Source organism: Anoplophora glabripennis, unplaced genomic scaffold (assembly GCF_000390285.2).
Source record: "Anoplophora glabripennis isolate ALB-LARVAE unplaced genomic scaffold, Agla_2.0 scaffold310, whole genome shotgun sequence".
Taxonomy (NCBI): domain Eukaryota; kingdom Metazoa; phylum Arthropoda; class Insecta; order Coleoptera; family Cerambycidae; genus Anoplophora; species Anoplophora glabripennis.
In genome coordinates, this window is record NW_019416396.1 from 341,429 (window position 1) to 362,207 (window position 20,779).

General features: G+C 35.2%; 1 protein-coding gene across 1 annotated transcript in view; it reads right to left on the reverse strand.

Annotated features, from left to right (window-relative positions):
- Nucleotides 1–3,413: 3,413 nt before the first annotated feature.
- Nucleotides 3,414–20,779, reverse strand: part of LOC108907137 (neurotrimin-like) — a 161,744-nt gene continuing 144,378 nt past the window's right edge. The window contains exons 5-6 of the mRNA XM_018710680.1: nucleotides 9,914–10,127; nucleotides 3,414–3,948 (exon numbers count right to left, since the gene is read on the reverse strand). Coding sequence (XP_018566196.1) covers nucleotides 3,845–3,948; nucleotides 9,914–10,127 — 318 coding nt within the window. The 3' untranslated portion in view covers nucleotides 3,414–3,844. The remainder of the gene's footprint in view (nucleotides 3,949–9,913; nucleotides 10,128–20,779) is intronic.

Consider the following 20,779-nt stretch of genomic DNA (forward strand, 5'->3'; position numbering starts at 1 on the left):
AAGGTTAGCGAAATATGTAACTTCAAAATTTTGCAACATTTATCTGACACATTTTTCTATAAACCTTAACTTGCGTGGTCATTTGGGTGGAAAGATTCAGTAAAAAAAATTGACTTTCACCCCACACATCATCTGATTGTAGAATTTTCCGCTTTTTCTGAATCCGGGGTTGAAAATAAGGGTTTCCATTTAAAAAACTAAGTTGACCTTAAAAATTACCTTCAAGGTCACAGATAAGGTTAAGAGAATAAGTGCCCCTTGGAGACCAGTAACCATGTACTTTGATTTTGCAAGGAGTGCACGGGAGGTCTGGAACACCCCGTATAATTTTCTGTTACACTATTTATTGTTGGGAATCCATCACTATCTTGGAAAAGTCTAGCTTTATTAACATTCATTGGAAATAGGATAGAATGTTAGTTTTTTTGGATGAAATTTAATTATAAAAAAACATACAGGGGTTTTCAGAAAATTGGCTTAGTTTATTAAATAAAACAATGAAGTACCTACATAACAAGAAAAGTAAGAATTATCATTTATTTTACATAATCGCTATTTTTAAAATATCTGACGTGTCTTATCCACAATAAAAAGATACAGCTCTGTACAGCACATAAAATTAAAACGATAGTATATCTCTTTCATCACAGCATTCTCTCACTCTGTCTCGCGCAACCAATCCACACAATGTGAATTTAAATATGCTTATCTTTAAGTATCTTATGTTAGATGCGAAATATGTACATGTAAAAATTATAATATGGGTATTGTAAAAACGTGTCACAATTTTTTTTCTTTTGAATTCCGATAAATATACAATTTATAGGTTAGGTTCGGTTAAGTGAGGTTAGGTACCTGTTAAAATTGACATAAAGAGTTCAGATTTTTTACAAGTTACTAAATAAAATCTACATATAGTGGATGTGTCAAAAAAAAATGTGACACGGATTTTGTATGTACGTATTTTTAAAATTGGTATGTTAGACTCTAAATTCGTTTTAAATGGACTCGAAATTAACGGCTTTTTTTCATAAGTTACAGTAGTTTTGATCTGTCCTGGGATTACACCTCCTTTTATTCGCTTTTTATAAGAAATTTGACTTTAAAATCTAACACACACTAAACATTTTTGTAATAAGGGGCGAAATGCATTTATATTATTTTTATTTTTGATATTTGCAAATTTTGACCACCCTGTAGAAGGTTCTTATAATTTTCTAATCACGTAACATTAACGCACACTAATTTCAAACCATTTCAACCCCAGTTATTATAAAAACGCCGTGGTACTTTTAAAACTGAAATACATTTGGCATTTATTTTTCTATTAAAATACTCGTATTGAACTAAATTGTGGAATGGTATGGGATGTACAATAGAAGATAAGAACTAACTAGTATGTACAATTTCATTTAGTGCGATTAGAGAATCTTGAGTTTTTACACAATATGGAATATGAAATTTTACACTAAAAAAATTGAATTGGTAACGTTCACTTTTTTGTAATGGTTAACAGATAGTGGTACATTTCTCAAGGTCCACTGCTGGGAGATATTTACAGTTTAGCAGTGTCGTTTGTCCTTAGGTGAATAATTCTACTTTACCGAGATACTGACATTATTTTTTTTCAAACGCCCATATTAAAGAATGGCTTCACGAAAACATATTTTGTTTTTGTAACAACTAAATGTTGGCAACGTAGAAACTAGAAAAAATTTTTACACAGGTTGTCTTTAAAATATGGACTACAGTCGGATCCCAAAATAATAGACAGTGATTTCATCTTTAATCTGGCTCACCATTTTTAGCAGTCAACACAAAGAGAAGTAAGAGCTCTTCGCATAAAATTGTGTGTGCCGCATTCTCCCAGAAGCAGTCGATATTGCACAGTTTAGGATATTCTTCTGCTGCGTTTGTCGTGCACCAGATATTCTTCTGTTGCAGCAAATTCTAGACTTTCATTGGTGTTTGCTGCGTGACGTCAATTGGGTTGCGTTTATTCGGTTCCGGGCAATTCTGTCGGCACAGGCAAATAATCATGAGCGCAGAAGTCCGAGGATATCTTTCCGTTAATTTAATTGTGATTGTAATTAATTTATTAGTGATTTTGGGTTGTATTCTTAAAAATGGAGAGTAATTCAAGCTGGATGGTCTTTTAAAAATGAGCTTCCGACAATAAAGAAAATCAGGCTGCTATTTCATAGCATCAAAATTTTTATAGAATATCTAGAAAGGTGCTTTTGCGAACTATGCACGACATGAATTTCCTTTTTATAAAACGGAATCGTAACAGTAACATAAAAAGAGGAAATAGTGATGTGGCAAAGAAACTATTTAAGATTATTTATTAGAAGTTCGAAAATTAAATCGTAGAATTGGATAAATGAAGGCTATACGGTGACAAAAGTGCAAACGGCAAGCATTTCTGGAAGGATTTTCAACTGGATTAAAGTCGCCCTCTGGAAAAGGGCGGCGCCCAATAATAACACATATTGGAAGTACAGCAGGATTTTTGGAGCAAGGTGTGTATATCTAGTTCAGTGTATTACTATAAGTGCGCATCAGGTAGGTGTAAATGGGTGGTGGTGGGCCATCGCTGTCCGAAAGGATGGCACTCAACAATTGTGGAGAGGATGACGGGTTAAGTTTAAAAATATACAGGTTTTCCATTTAAAAAATGTAATCTTTGGCGTGTCCCGTTTTTATGCATCGCCCTGTATGTTTCAAATTAATTTGGTAGTTTAGGTTTCTTGATTCTGTACAACTTTTATATAAACTTTTTTTCTGTATTATGAGTAACAACGGAGTTGTTTCACTTTCTACACACACTATTGGCCCACGCTGTAGATATATGTAGTGGATGACATGTGACGTAATCGACTTATTTTGAGCCTAGAGATTTCAGGAATTATGTTGTTTACATAAATTAAAGACACCCTGTAATGCCGTACATGTAGACATTTTGTTTAAATAACGCAATTTAAAAAAACAGGTTTATGGTTTACATCAATTTAATAATACTCTACAATTTTATTTGCAACTAATATTTTTTTTATATCAACCAAGTCTTTTAAAAATTAAATTTGATTGCACTTGATATTTTTATTTAGTATGTAGGTATGGGGAGCGCGTAGCCGGGTGTCTTGGCCGGTGGATTTCGATCTACCGAGTTAAGCATCACGGACGCAGGCCGGAATTTGGATGGGTGACCTAAGGCAGACTCGGGGTCCCTCAACACCTTCCGCATGCGTGTGGTCCCCGATAAAATGGTAATGAGAATAGAGCAATAAATCTCTGTAACTCAAGACCATGCTATCATACATAAAATTGTACGAGACTTTGCCACCTAGCCACCCGTGTAGTAATTGGATGGTTTGAAGAAAAGTACTCGAGTAATGAAGGAGGGTGTACAAGGGGCCTAATAAGGCCTAAGTGCCGCGGTGGCAAAACAATTCCACCACCCTTCGACATACAGACAGACAGGTACGTAACGATTTGATAGTTATTTTGATTATTTATTATAATACAGTAAAATAGCCTCAAAGTGGGTATTTCTGGCAAACACCTTTCCATTTTTCCAACGAAAAATATATCGGTCGTACGAGAAACTCAGTAAATATATTTATTGCCCTATTTGTCTAGGAAAACGAGGGTACTTATGAAAAAAATAAGGGTCATTTAAAATGGACGCTCGACGGTTGTTCTCCTATGATGAATTTCTCAGGGGCTTACAATATGACCATAACTGTATACAAATTACATTAGTTTATATCACTTTAAAATTATGCACAGTCACATATGTTTAGTTTCATAATTGTGTCCTCGGGGATTACCCTGGAGGCTCCTATCGCATCGCTGCTGCGAATGTGGCCACCAGGAGCAGCACCAGTTGGCTGGCGACGCACATGGCGCAGGACTTCCTCATTAGAATTGCGTCTACGTTGTCCCCTGAAAAAAAAATCATTAATAAACATGTAAAACGAAAATGAAAAAAAAAAGCGAAAACAAATTTGTTTAATTTGAAGTTATTACACGTTGTTGATATTCACAAAACTTGTGAACATTCATCCACAAGTTAAATACAAATTCCTATTTAATATGGATCCCTGTTTTTTTAGTCACAGGTCAGTGGACACTCTATTTTATTCTTTGCTCACTGGCGACGAGCGATCAGTGGTCAGTGGTTTTGTAGAGATGTTGCTGAAGCCCTTAGACCTAATAAACTATGGACTGGCCCTAGAAATAGAGGTCAGCCGTCCTGATGTATGCAAGAGAGATGAAGCTAATGAGGTCAAAGCTCGTAAAACAAACACAACGAATTTAGATCAGTAAAAGGCTTACAAAAGGTTTAAAATTAAATTTTTGTGACGTATAGGTGTATTTATTTGAATTTTTAAAAAACTTTTGCACTAATAAGTAGGGGAAAAGTAAAATTTCTTATGTGGGAGAGATAAAGATGATAGCTTCATGTTTATGTATCTTTTTAAAAATAATGGGCATCGATATGACTTGAGTTTATAAAGTATTCCAAGCAAGAAAATATAAACTGTCTCATTTCATTGTTTATACTTATTCAGTTTGATACAACAGTAATTTATTTTTTGTATCTATCATCAGATACACCGTCTTTATCGTACATTTCTGAAGATAGATACAAAAAGAGAAACTACTGTTGTATCAAACTGAGTAAGTATAAACAATGAAATGAGACATAAAAAGCTTGTTTCCACCTCCAGGAACAACCTCGACCTTCCCTTGGGGAGATACAATTTTCTGAGGATAGAGACAAAAATATGAACTATTGTGGGACTGTTTATAATTAAGACTTTGTTTCTTCATTTACGATTAAACATACAAATGAACGAATGATAATAGCATTTTACCAAGAACCTAAGTAAGTCTGGACATTTCATGAACTTTATAACTTTAAATACTAAATACCTAGTACCTAGCCTTTCTTTGCAGCACCTTGAGTTGAGTAAACTTTCCTAAGAGTATATACAAGTTCTGGTTCTGTATTTATTTTACAGAAATAATAATGATGTCACCTTTTTCAAATGCATATTTTCAAAGCTTCTTTAAAGTTTTCAGAACTTATTGTATTTGAAATACAGTTCAGAAACATCGTAGTTGTTTTGGAATTCTTTTCACGGCTAGAAAGTTAGACAAACCTATTCACCAGGATTTCAAGGTGTTTATTAAGGAAAGTTGTGAGTCTCGTTCTATGAAGACATTTAGTTTGTCATTTAACTATAGGTGTTCAAATAGGCGATAGAGGAAAGCTATTAAAGTAAAGGCTTTGTAAATGGTATAATTTTAGTACATATACTTCTCTAAAATATTTAATACTTTCGGATAAACGAAAATCAATAGGAATCAGTAATGAATTCTTATTGGCAGATTGCCAATTATTTACAATTTTAGATCTCGAGAAATAAAACTCATCTTACAAGTTTGCAAGTGGTCTTATTTGGGTGCTTTACTTTATATCTATTAGGGACATTAAAAAAATGAAAACGAAAGAATAGTCAAAAATTTTAATAGATGCTATTTTTATTATGCTTCGCATCGATTTATTCAATACGTATCTAGCGGCACCCTAATGCCTGTAGCACATGTTTTATGGCAGTCTACCACAGATTTAGCCTATTTATGCTCTTACAACGCGTATTACCGCCGCATACTAGGATAATATAGATTAATACTGCTTATTTACTCGATTGTCGCCACTCATGTCGCGAGAGTTGATGAGACTTAAAAATATAGGTATCATAATTTTTATCTGTACATTTTTACATGCAGCGTGAAAGTTTAGAAAAAAAGCTAATAAGTTTATAGGTACAGATATGGTAAAAAAGTTAAAAAAGTCTCTTATCTGAAGTAAAAAAGATATATATTTGAGTATATTGCCATAAAACTAAATCCTAGTAGCCGTAAAAAACCTTTACTGGGTAAACAATTGTACAAGTAATTTAGTAACAAAATGGGATTGCAACAATAAAATATTTACACGTTTTAGCCACTAGTAGGCCCTTTTTGGTTGGAAAATGTTGTTATGGTAGCAGCAGAATCTTTCTGGAGCCTATACAGAGTGTCCCATTTTAAATTACGCACCTGAATATCTCGTCAAGGAAGCCACCAATCCGAAAATAGCCCTTACGAAAGTTATTGGGTTCGGAGGAGGACATCGGATGGTGACATCGGACGGTGACCTTCAATTTGACCTTGACACTGCCCTTCAAGGTCATTTGAAGGCGAAATCAATTTTTTTCAAAAGGAACATCTATTTTTGATCCCGGATTTGGAAAGAGTGCAAATACGTTTAGATAGGTACTTACGGCATTTCTTTGGAATGACCTTTAACGGTTATTTCAAGGACAGAATATTTTGAATTACGCTCTTGAATATGTCGTCAAAATAACCCTTACGAAAGTTGTGGGATTCGGGAGACATCGGATGGTGACCTCCAATTTGACCTTAACCCTGACCATCAAGGTCATTTGAAGGTCAAATTAATTTTTTTAAATACGAACATCTATTTTGACCCCAGATTCGGAAAGAGAGCAAAATTTTACGTTTAGATAGGTACTTAAGACTCTTCTTTGGAATGACCTTTAAACGTTATTGGCTTCGAAGGGGGACATCGGATGGTGTCCTTCAATTTGACCTTGATCTTCAAATGGCTTTGAAGGTCAATGTCACCATCCAATGTACCCCTCCGAACCCAGCAACTTTGTGAGGATTATTTTCGGATTGGTGGCTTCCCTGACGAGATTTAAAATGAGACATCCTGTATAATGCATTTTGTTAGGATTAACCAATTTCTGCTTAAGGCTAAAACATGTTTTTTCTCAGTGTGTTTATGAAAAATGTGTGGGAGTTCTTTCAAATCCGCTTTCTTATAACGTAGGATCTAAAAATGTACTCACCTTCCGAGACGAAGACGTAGATGGAAGCGGGCTCCGTGTTGGACGCCGAGCAGGTGTAGTTCCCCGAGTCGGCGTCGTTCGTGTCCCGGATGGTGAGGCGGCTCTGGGTCCGCGGTCCGGGCACCGTCTCCACGGTGATGCCGCCCCGCGCCGTGTCGTAGTTGATCATGTGGTCGTTGTGGTACCAGAACACGTACTGGGGAGGCGTCGGGCTCTGCAACGTAACACGTATATGACACTGCGGCGGTAATTTTTGTTATTTGATGGCCGCGGTGACGGGAAACGGCCTTCTGGGGCTGGCTTTAATCATACTCGGAAAGGGACGTGGACTGGAATGTGCGTGGATTTCATATTTGGAGGGTTCACTGAGGGGATTAATTCTTTAATTACAATGCTTTCAATTTATGCGGATGTCTTTCCTAACTGGTGTTATAATATGTACTACTTCGTCGATTCACCGCAATACTGGCAAATTTTTTAATGAAATTGTTTGGATTTCTTTGCCTTTGCCGTATGTTTCTGTGGTAAATACGTTGTAATGATGAGAGTGCAGTAACTGCTCTCGTAACACTCCCGTTGGGCGATGCAGGGTCGGCCATAGTTTTACGTAATAATTTTTTATTAAATTTTCTAGACATGACATTTTGGATCACAGGTATTCGTTTCAAGGAACGCACTTATTTCATAAACACCCTGTATATGTCAAAATACATAAACTGAAGTTTAATCTCTCCATAATATTCAATTCTATGTTCGCAAATAACAAATTATTATTATTAACTGTCATTTGTATATAAAAATAAATAATTATTGGAAAAAAGGTAATTATTTTATTGCTGATTACACAGCCACACACAAAAAAAGTTGTACTTTTCATGCGATATATGTTATCCGTAATTTTTTTGCCTCCTGATCACGAATCCGGTGTCAGAATTGGGCTATCACATCACAGGAATTTCCTAACCTCAAAAAACAGATCACAAATTGTAAAAATTCGCGAAAAAGTGCTAGAAAAAATGCAAATTTTTTTTTTATATATTCAACATGAATCTGCGGCCAGAATTGAGGGTTCTTTTTTTAACCTCAAAAAAACGGGTCAGATATCACAAATTTGCAAAAAATAGTACATTTGAGCCAAATTTGGTATACAGAGGTTTTGAGGGTCGCTGATCACGGGTCCGAGGTCATTTTTCCAAAATTCAATATGGCTGATTCAAGATGGCCGACCAAATTTTCAAAAAATAACTCATTCGCCTCAAATTTGGTATACGGATGTTTTCGAGGACGCTGATTATGTATTCGAGGTCAGAATTGCGAAATTTATTTTGTAATATTTTTGTTTACTTTATAACCTGAGTACCCAGAATCATGTTTAACCTTCTTTTTTACGAATTTTCTGCCTAATCGATGGTATTAACTAGCTAATTGATTAAATTTTTAAAAACGAATTTTGTAAATCTGATCTCGGATTCGTGATCAGTGACCCCAAAAACCCTCGTATACCAAATTTGGCGCGAATGTGTTGTTTTGTTAAAATTTGGTCGGCCGCCATCTTGAATTTTGCATAATTGACCTTGAATTTGTGATCAGCGACACTGAAATCCGCCTTATACCAAATTTGGAGACCAGAGACCCCCGTATACCAAATTTGGAGCGAATCTGTTATTTTTTGAAAATTCGTGTATGTATGACCTTAATTGATTCGTTCTTTTTTGAGGTTAGAAAAAGAACCATCATTTTTGACCGCGGATTCACGTTCGGCGGGGTCTTAACCATACAAATGAACATTTGAATATAGAAAAAAAAATTGCATATTTCCTAGCACTTTTTCGTGAATTTTTGCATTTTTTGACCTTTTTTTGAGGTTAGGAAGTTCCTGTCATGTGATAGCTCAATTCTGACACCGGATTCGTGATCAGGAGACAAAAGTACCACGGATAATATGTCGCATGAAAAGTACAGACAACTTTTTTTTGTGTGTGGCTGTGTTATAATTCAAAAATCTACAATAAGTTATATACATATATATTTATTTTTGCTGTTAACTAATAATTAATTATTAAAGTTTGCTGTGCAAAATCTTTTTTTGTTGGTGTTTACTGCCACCCTAATTTGTGACGTCAATTAGTGCGATCCAAAATCGAGAAACTATGTAACAAGGACAGGACTGCTCGACAAATGAACAAGTTAGCAACAATGGTCTAGAAACGGCCAAATTTACTTTACCTCAAGTTCTCTGCTTGCGTATTTCTTTAGATTAGATTCCGTCTCAACAGCAAGGCAATTGTGGACTAAACGACATACGACCGAAAAGCAGGTTTGTGTTCTCGGTCGCACTAAATGACATCACTGTGCGTTCTTGATCACGTGACAAAATTTAAATTTTTACATAATATTAAACATTGTAATTTGTTGGATTAAAGAAATTAATTTATACAGTTACTGCGAGTTACTGTTTTATTGGCGATTGCTAGAATTAATTGCGTTGTAAATTGCGACAAAGCATTTGTGGAAGAAGGACCTCATGATGTACGTGATGACGTTTCTATTTCATTACACCAAATAAAACAGTAACAGATTTTGTAATCCAAGCTAGAACGTAGCTTTACTGGCGTTTATTGACATTACTCATTCAATAGCTATGTTGTTTTTAGAAGGAAATTAAATTTTTGTTTTCATCACTGTTATCAAAGCTAATATGAATAAAGCTGATTGATCGTACTCATATTTAGGCGAATATAGATGAACAATTTAAAAATCGAGCCGAAAATACAAAAATAGTACTAAATTGTAAATAGGTATTTATTGATCNTAGCTTCCCTGACGAGATTTAAAATGAGACATCCTGTATAATGCATTTTGTTAGGATTAACCAATTTCTGCTTAAGGCTAAAACATGTTTTTTCTCAGTGTGTTTATGAAAAATGTGTGGGAGTTCTTTCAAATCCGCTTTCTTATAACGTAGGATCTAAAAATGTACTCACCTTCCGAGACGAAGACGTAGATGGAAGCGGGCTCCGTGTTGGACGCCGAGCAGGTGTAGTTCCCCGAGTCGGCGTCGTTCGTGTCCCGGATGGTGAGGCGGCTCTGGGTCCGCGGTCCGGGCACCGTCTCCACGGTGATGCCGCCCCGCGCCGTGTCGTAGTTGATCATGTGGTCGTTGTGGTACCAGAACACGTACTGGGGAGGCGTCGGGCTCTGCAACGTAACACGTATATGACACTGCGGCGGTAATTTTTGTTATTTGATGGCCGCGGTGACGGGAAACGGCCTTCTGGGGCTGGCTTTAATCATACTCGGAAAGGGACGTGGACTGGAATGTGCGTGGATTTCATATTTGGAGGGTTCACTGAGGGGATTAATTCTTTAATTACAATGCTTTCAATTTATGCGGATGTCTTTCCTAACTGGTGTTATAATATGTACTACTTCGTCGATTCACCGCAATACTGGCAAATTTTTTAATGAAATTGTTTGGATTTCTTTGCCTTTGCCGTATGTTTCTGTGGTAAATACGTTGTAATGATGAGAGTGCAGTAACTGCTCTCGTAACACTCCCGTTGGGCGATGCAGGGTCGGCCATAGTTTTACGTAATAATTTTTTATTAAATTTTCTAGACATGACATTTTGGATCACAGGTATTCGTTTCAAGGAACGCACTTATTTCATAAACACCCTGTATATGTCAAAATACATAAACTGAAGTTTAATCTCTCCATAATATTCAATTCTATGTTCGCAAATAACAAATTATTATTATTAACTGTCATTTGTATATAAAAATAAATAATTATTGGAAAAAAGGTAATTATTTTATTGCTGATTACACAGCCACACACAAAAAAAGTTGTACTTTTCATGCGATATATGTTATCCGTAATTTTTTTGCCTCCTGATCACGAATCCGGTGTCAGAATTGGGCTATCACATCACAGGAATTTCCTAACCTCAAAAAACAGATCACAAATTGTAAAAATTCGCGAAAAAGTGCTAGAAAAAATGCAAATTTTTTTTTTATATATTCAACATGAATCTGCGGCCAGAATTGAGGGTTCTTTTTTTAACCTCAAAAAAACGGGTCAGATATCACAAATTTGCAAAAAATAGTACATTTGAGCCAAATTTGGTATACAGAGGTTTTGAGGGTCGCTGATCACGGGTCCGAGGTCATTTTTCCAAAATTCAATATGGCTGATTCAAGATGGCCGACCAAATTTTCAAAAAATAACTCATTCGCCTCAAATTTGGTATACGGATGTTTTCGAGGACGCTGATTATGTATTCGAGGTCAGAATTGCGAAATTTATTTTGTAATATTTTTGTTTACTTTATAACCTGAGTACCCAGAATCATGTTTAACCTTCTTTTTTACGGATTTTCTGCCTAATCTAAGGTATTAACTAGCTAATTGATTAAATTTTTAAAAACGAATTTTGTAAATCGGATTCGTGATCAGTGACCCCGAAAACCCACGTATACCAAATTTGGCGCGAATGTGTTATTTTTTGAGAATTTCGTCGGCCGCCATCTTAAATTTTGCATAATTGACCTTGAATTTGTGATCAGCGACACCGAAATCCGCCTTATACCAAATTTGGCGCGTATCTGTTATTTTTTTGAACATTTGGTCGGCCATCTTGGATCTGCCATTTTGAATTTTGCAAAATTGACCTCGTATCCGTGACCAGAGACCCCCGTATACCAAATTTGGAGCGAATCTGTTATTTTTTGAAAATTCGTGATGTCTGACCTTAATTGATACGTTTTTTTGAGGTTAGAAAAAGAACCATCATTTCTGACCGCGGATTCACGTTCGGCGGGGTCTTAACTATACAAATGAACATTTGAATATAGAAAAAAAAAATTTGCATATTTCCTAGCACTTTTTCGTGAATTTTTGCTTTTTTTGACCTTTTTTTTGAGGTTAGGAAGTTCCTGTCATGTGATAGCTCAATTCTGACACCGGATTCGTCATCAGGAGACAAAAATACTACGGATAACATATGTAGCATGAAAAAAGTACAGACAACTTTTTTTTGTGTGTGGCTGAGTTATGATTAAAAAATCTACAATAAGTTGTTCACGTCAGACCTAACATAGAATGATAACTAACATATATTTATTGTTGCTGTTAACTAATAAACTAATAATTAGTTATTCAAGTTTGTTGCGCAAAATCTTTTTTTTTGTTGGTGTTTACTGCCTCCCTAATTTGTGACGTCAATTAGTGCGACCCAAAATCGAGAAACTATGTAACAAGGACAGGACTGCTCGACAGATGAACAAGTTAGTAACAATGGTCTAGAAACGGCCAAATTTACTTTACCTCAAGGTTCTCTGCTTGCGTATTTCTTTAGATTAGATTCCGTCTCATCAGCATGGCAATTGTAGACTAAACGGCATACGACCGAAAAGCAGGTTGTGTTCTAGGTCGCACTAAATGACGTCACTATGCGTTCTTGATCACGTGACAAAATTTAAATTTTTACATAATATTAAACATTGTAATTTGTTGGATTAAAGAAATTAATTTATACAGTTACTGCGAGTTACTGTTTTATTGGCGATTGCTAGAATTAATTGCGTTGTAAATTGCGACAAAGCATTTGTGGAAGAAGGACCTCATGATGTACGTGATGACGTTTCTATTTCATTACACCAAATAAAACAGTAACAGATTTTGTAATCCAAGCTAGAACGTAGCTTTACTGGCGTTTATTGACATTACTCATTCAATAGCTATGTTGTTTTTAGAAGGAAATTAAATTTTTGTTTTCATCACTGTTATCAAAGCTAATATGAATAAAGCTGATTGATCGTACTCATATTTAGGCGAATATAGATGAACAATTTAAAAATCGAGCCGAAAATACAAAAATAGTACTAAATTGTAAATAGGTATTTATTGATCTAAAATTTTTATTCCAACGGTGTCCTGTATACAAAATTCACACAAGAAGTGATTTTGACAGAAATCACAGGTTTTTAATAAAAAAAATTGTAATTTTTTTTATTGATTGATAAAGTATACACTATAGAGTTATGTATGGAATAGCATATCGGGTAAATGGCTTCCACGGCTTTACTGGCACATACGCACTTTTTTATCGATATTTTCCACGATCGTTTTGCGGCTGAATTTCGTTGGTGCAACCTTTAATTTCCTCCTTCAAGCGTGGGTGGTGGTGGGCTTGTTGGCATAAGCCTTAGACTTCAGAAAACCCAAAAAGTTCAATGGTTTAAATCGCATGAACTGGGCGGCCAATTCTGATCACCAAAACGGGGAATTACACGACCAGGTAATGTCTCATGTGGTAATTGAAATGTTTCTCGATTTTGTCGATTTACGAAGCTATCAAGATGAAAATGAGCCTCATCTTGATGATTTTGTTCGAGAAATGAGCATCTACTTGCTGTTCCATAATCCATTCAATGAACTCTCAGAACTTCTTCTTCTCAATGAACTCAATGAACATCTCCTGCCTGGTGAGTAGACTTCAGTTCTTGAGTCAATTGAACTTTGTAAGCATGAAGATGCATGAGAATACGGTGTAGAGAGCTTCTCGAAATGTCTGATTTTGGGACACTCGATACTTTATACGTAAGAATAGTAATGTTCATTAAAGAATTCAACTTCTCAAATTACTACATTTGAATAAACTGGAAAATCATAAATAAGAAGGTATCGGAAACAAATAAATTTTACAATTAATAAATTCTCAAAAGCATGTTTACTTTTTTCAAGGTCAAGTATTTCCGACCATCTAACATTCTGTGCTAATACTAATAGCTGTTGTACTGTAATGTACTGTTTTAAGTTATAGGGAGAATAAAGTATAACATGGTGCAAAACCTTGTTAAATTTATCTAAAAATATAATATGTATATTAAAGTTACATAATAATTATGGAGTAGTATATTTTTATTATTTAATCAGATAGATATTATTTAAATTAATATACAAAGATATCCTAGGTACATATACAAGTCTGTAATTTATTTTTAATGTATATGATGTGACAGCATAAAAAGTGAAATTTTGGCGATATATCGAGGGAAATAATGTTCGTAACATATTTTGTAGAGTTACCCTTTTGTTACTTTTTTCAAAAATGAAAACTTTTTAAAATAATTGTTTAAATTTACAACTATTACATAATATACTCATTAGAATTTAACTAAACAGCAGTACATCGTTCAAATAGTTGGAAACATGCGATAGTGTTGCTTGTAAATCCAATGCAAGTATCTTTCATTTGTCACGTTATTTTAATACGATTTTACTTTATAGGTATTTATAATAACTACTGTTTACAAAAGTAATCAATACTTTGTGTTCATAAATTATGTGTCGTAGACAACTAAGTATTATTACCTTCTGTGTATCCGCATTATCTAACAATTTAAGTGCCATCAATTTTTTACTGAAAAAATATGAATTTGTACAATCAAGTTCATCCATTTAACATTAGCTGCAAAATGTTTATGACAGGTTATTTTGGGTAATCCTGAAACAATTCCTTTGTTATAAACCATGTTTTGTTTACGTGACACCTCAACTAATCAGTATTTTGAATAATCATTGTTCAACTAACTGAGATTAACAAAGATCTCAGGTAAATAAACCATCTGCAGTATAAATTTATTGCTACTACCTACTAATTTTCAATTTGCCGATTTACAAAAAAGCCATCTATAAATGGTTTGATGAACTTAAACATATAATTTACTCCATTAGATGGCTCTGACGGTCGTGCTCTGTATATTTGGTAGACACTGGTACTGTGGTTTTATAAAGGAACATTGTCAATAATTTGTATAGACCCGTATAGAAACAAAACGGGTCTCTACAATTTTTAATAACGGAATGAATATGGTACGTATTTCCGGAACAAATTATTAGATATTTAGATAATCCCTTGGGCAAATGTTGCCTTTGAGTTTACAAGATGTTACTTTACTCCCCTGATTCAGTATTATCATTAGACATACAGCACAAGAGGGTCCGTTTAAATGTTGACATTGCCTATAGGTTTAGGGAAGTTAGGCCGTCAGCCGCCAGGGGGTAACCCAGTTGACACCGTCAGATCTAAGAAAGGAAGGCTACAAAAAGATAGTTGTTACAGAAACTGTTATAACAAGGTAACAAAGTAATAAACGTAATAAATAACAATAAAAATAACTGTAATTTTACAGATCTGAGCATCGATTGCGATGCCTTCTGGATCTTGACGGCCTATCCTATAAGCATAATATTTGTGGACTAGCGTGAGCTCTTACGTTATTATTAAATCCAGCTTTTTGGTACAAAACAAAAACTTTTTATACCTCGGTCGTACGTATACATTTTTAAATGTAAATGTAATTTTATTTGTTTAAAGCACATGTAGCTGGGCAATTAGGTGCATGTTAATTAATTAATTACGTAACAATTCTTATTTTACATATTAACTAATGAAGTAACCCATTGTTGTCGAAATAATTAGGCATGCAAAGAAACGACCCTGCGTTAAGTAAAATCGCAACGAAAAAACATATCTTTATGGCAGATTCGGACCTAATCTGGCATAATGCCCGCCGTGACGTGTGTTTAGCGGGTGATGTGGGTCCGGTTTTCATTCCCGGTCGGCCAGCTCGTGTTTGTACGACCACCCCGGTCAACTATTCCCCGACACGAGTCACTGGCTTATACAACATTATATTAATGGCTTATATTACATTAAATTAATGGGTGCACACTAATGTGGAACGCTTTCGAACTGATATATTAGCGAGCGGGGTAAAACTATATATTTCATTCGTTGTTTTGTCTGTTACGTGACGCTGATAATGGAAGTAATGATCTTTTTGTACGGGGCGCGCCGCTGGTGTGACAGTCGTCGTCTGCGGTTGTCTCATACCAACTACAGTAAAACTGTAAAATTACTTTTAGAAATAAATTAAATTATTTAAGTTGATAGTAATGATGCAAGTCAAATTTATACGTTTATAAATCGCAAAAGTCAGTTTAATTGTGTAAATCTTTGATGTGGAGTTTATAAACGAACTTAATATTGCTTTGTTGAATTCCATCATAATTCAACAAAGCAATGGAGATGAAACTTTATATCAGCTTTATACAATGAAATACATTCATGAATTAACGAATTTATTAAAAACATGGCAGGTGTATTACACAGTCCAATTGTTTACTGTAATTCCTCAGTAGATCCAATTTTGAATATTAATATTTGTTTGATGCCAACTTCTAATAAATTGACTTTGTTTACTATAGGCAAGTTCGGTATTACGATTTAGATGCTTTGAATGTGTTTTGTCCTTTTCTAAATGTAACAGATGAAAAGACAAAGAGATATACCTAGAGCATTTAGATGTTAATACCGAACTTGCCTTATATTTTGTGATTTTTTGATAAAAATATTATTTACAATAAATGTGTGTGCTATTTATGATCTGCAGAGTCTTTACACAATGCAAGTAGTAATAAATTTGGTGTACTACACGTACTGGTCTCGTTCCGTTCTTGGTTACTGAACTGCCAGGTATCAGGGTCAACGTACGATCTCAGTGATTGAAGGGTCCGCAGAAGTCCTGTAGCGAAGTCCACCTTTGGTTTGGACAATTGGTCTTTTTAGATTTTGCCCATCTTTGGATTGCGGTTTGGATCTGTTTAGTCTGTAACATCTTGGCGAAGAGAAAAAATCAAATTTGGGTAATAAATAATTCCAAGAGGTTCAGTGCGAACTTAAAAGATATCATCGCCAATGTCTTTGACTGTGTTAAACTTTGTAACATCCAGAAATATGCAATGATTTTTTACTAATTTGTTCTGTTTATAAACATCTTTAACTAAATACATAATAAAACCTTTTTAAATTACTTTTTTGTCACAAAATGTTTCCTGCATACATATACATATTTGGTTAATAACACAGCCACACAAATAAAAAGTTGTCTGTACTTTTTATGTGACATATGTTATCCGTAGTATTTTTGCCTCCCGATCACGTTTTTAAAAATATAATCGAAAAAAGAACAAGATTTAGCCGAAGAAGAAGGTTAAAAAGAAGGTTAGCGGGTTAAATGAAGGTTAAGGTATTGAGTAGTCAGGTTATACAGTAAACAAATTGAATTCCGCAATTCTGACTTCGGATCCGTGATCAGCGACCCCGAAAACCCCCGTATACTAAACTTGGCGCGAATCTGTTATTTTAAAAAAATTCGTGATATCTGACCTTAATTGACCCGTTTTTTTTAAGGTTAGAAAAAGAACCATCAATTCTGACCGCAGATTCACGTTCGGCGGTGTCTTAACCATATAACTGAACATTCGAATATAGAAAAAAAGATTTTTATGGTTTTCCTAGCACTTTTTTCGTGAATTTTTGCTACTTTTGACCAGTTTTTTGAGGTTAGGAAATTCATGTGATGTGATAGCTCAATTCTGACACCGGATTTTTTATGAGAAGGCAAAAATACTACGGATAACATACGTCGCATGAAAAGTACAGACGTCTTTTTTTGTGTGGCTGCGTAATTTTCCACCGCTTAAGAATTTTTTGACCTATTGGAAAATCATTGACGGATATATTATAACGACCACACTAAGAGAAATTATTTAGGTCACCTTTACAGTGTCTTCATTATTTACAAACATATATCGCCCACTCCGTGATTGTCACCAATTACCTACCCAGTAAAATGACACTGATCTTCTACAATTACTTCACTCGGCACACTCTGCACTCGACTGCAACAATCGCAGTATTTTAAACAATTTAACGGACACGCGTTCATCGCATTCGTCTTAATTGGCCACCTTGCGCTCCAGCGGACCATTACTCATCAGGCCGTGCTCGACTCCCATCAAACTGCATTCAAGATCCGAGAAGGGACCCGATGCAGCCCGCCCAGCGGGGCGAGTAGTTCGCGGAGCGACTTCCGGTTGATTTATAGTGTGCTTAATTCGACCGCGTAACGCGCGCGAACTCTGTACTCGCTCTCCGCGCTATCCATATGTGGTCTTAAGTAATGAGGCTGCCAGATGAGTTGATCAATAGTCATAATAAATTGTACAGGATGTCGCTGTCGGATTGCCCGCGTGGACTTGACGTGGCGATCGATAAACCGCAACCGTGCATGTTTCTCGGTAACTGTCAATGCCGGTGGTGCGACGGGATAGCCAGTAGGGTTAAATTTGAAGTAACTTCTTCTAGATCCACATATAATGATTATTTCGTATAATGTACCTCAGTGTGTTCCACAAGCTCTGTGACAAACTTTGACAGATTGTAGCTTTTGTTTAGAAGTTATAAGTGGTCTTCGGGTGTCTAGAGTATCGCAGAAGATTTCCTGAAAGACGTCAACCTTCTCGCATAGTATTTGGTTTTACTTTTTAACGACTTAGAGAAAATAGTTCAGTGTGTTCTTATTACCTTGTGCATCTTAAATCCAATGGGCACTCGTCCAAAAATTACCTACATAGTACAAATGGAATAGAACAAAAGAATAATCAACTAAATCGTAAATTATTTTTAACGAAAAACTATAGCACGTTCACGTACACGCCGGATATCGAGGAAACTTTGGATTAACGCTCCCACACCAACTTTTTCCGCCCCATGTAGCCGTTTCCTTTTCGCGTTGCGACATTAACTTTTTATTAATGATGCCACGCAAACTTTTATGTATGTTTCATTTGTTTTTTTTTATTTCATACAGGCGTGAGAAAACTCCCGACAACTGGAAACGTGTTCTAGACGATAACTTTCCAGTTATGGAACGCCTCTAGTAAATAATGTGTTTTAGTAATGAACGGTCGGGGAACAAAGGTTACATCACCGAAACGAAGGCGAAAGAGGCACAATTTCATATTGAATGTGACGTTTAAAGGGTAAAAAAAACCATAATACTGTTGCTCGGCAGAGCGATTATAACGTTACGCAAAAATGTAGTGTGGGAAGAGTTGAGAAAGGCTTTTGTAGATTAGCATGTGGTGCGTTAGGCAACACAACATACGTTGAAGCTACGATAGTATATCTCACAAACTTAATAGAATCTCATCTCTACTCAGCATTATACTTTGCAGCATCAAAGGTGAGGGTTGTATTTGACTTACGTTACGCCTTAAAATTACTACAAGGCCTAGAGGTAATGAGGGGAATGTAAAGCATAACAGGGACAATTTTCACCTCCTCACACGACACGAGAGTCTCTCAAATTTCACTCGCGCTTCAAATATGCATGCGAGCTCATCTTCCACGAGGGCGGAGACGCAAGGGTCACCGAGAAACAAGACGAACAGTTTCATTATAAATTTATAATCCGCCCCGCGGCCTCGTTTTTATGTGAGACGAGTAAAAGAGGTGGATCGTCGTAGTCTTTTTTTCGGGAGGGTCGTTGACAGGCACGTAGCGCTGCAACTTTGCGGATATTTCCATAACACGTGTAACACTTCATATTTGATGGGGCTGCGGATAGCGGCGGGTAAGTAGTTGCGGCGGTTTTTTCCCGTCCTAAGTAATCTGCAATGAATATGTTTGGAAGAGACGCTCCTTCGTGCGGGCGCACTAGAATGCCAATCAGATGGCAGGTTTACCATCTGATATATCGCTTCCTTTCGTTAAATAAGACACCGTAAAACGTTTTTTTCTAATTGGGCACACTCGTAATTAAAATACGCTATACTTACTAATAGCAATTCACTAAATTTATATACAATTTCATGACGTGAGGGATATACAGGGTATCCACACTCATCGGCGCACTATTGCTAACTCTTATTATTGGAGATACGAAATCGATTAAATTAGCAAACTTGTAGCATTTTTCCTATTGATTCTAATGGTGCAATCGAAAAAATAATTGATCGCGTTTTCGTAACTTTTTAAAAAACATGTTTTTTTTATGGTACACCCTGTGTATATTTACATATTTTAAAAGAACAAATTTTTGTGAACAAAAAAGTGTTAGTTCATAATTATCTTCAATTGAAAAATAAATGAGAAATAGGCATCTGAAATTTTTCACACTTATTTCAATGAAATTCATGTCAAAAATGTAAACAGTAAAAAAACTGAAACTGTGACAACAATAAAATCAAATTATAACAACAACTGTCAGTGGCAACAACTGTCAAGTTAATAATTTGTTGGATACTTATTGTATCCACTAGTCTGTGTAATAGTGTGGGTCAAAAAAATCGACTATTTTTTTTACTTTATACTTTGAAAAATAGGTTGCTAGACACCTTTAGAAAATTCTCTCCAAATATGCGCTCTTAATTTTAATAGGAAGGTTCTCCGTTTTACGGTTTTCCATTTTTTCCTCAGTATTAGAAAAAAAATTCATATCTCTCTATCAACTGTTCATTAAAAATATTTGTCGCTCTATAAAACAGGTCTCTTACAATTTTTTCGTAAACCTCACCGTTTAAAAGATATTAAAGGTTGAAGTTTGATTATTTTAAGACAAATTTCTGTTTTGCTTATGAATTTTATAACTCGTTAACAAAAAATCATTATGAAATGCGCAATTCATAGTTTTGTAGGAAATTAACTGCTCTACAAAAATGGCCTCTTATGATTAGTCGATTAAATAAAATTTTTAAAAGATATTCATCGTCAAACTTCAATGTACGCCAACTTTAACAGTTTTTGATTAATAATTCGGAAACTTTCAATTTAGTTTGAGTTTCAAGGAAATTTATACAAATTTGAGTTTCTATGAACAGAGAAATGTTCTAAACTATTTTTCTAGTTTTTTTTTTAGTTGTAAGCATGTTTGGTTACATCGAAAAAAATTAGTGCATTATTTCTGACTGAGTCATTCATTAAATCTTGAAAAAATT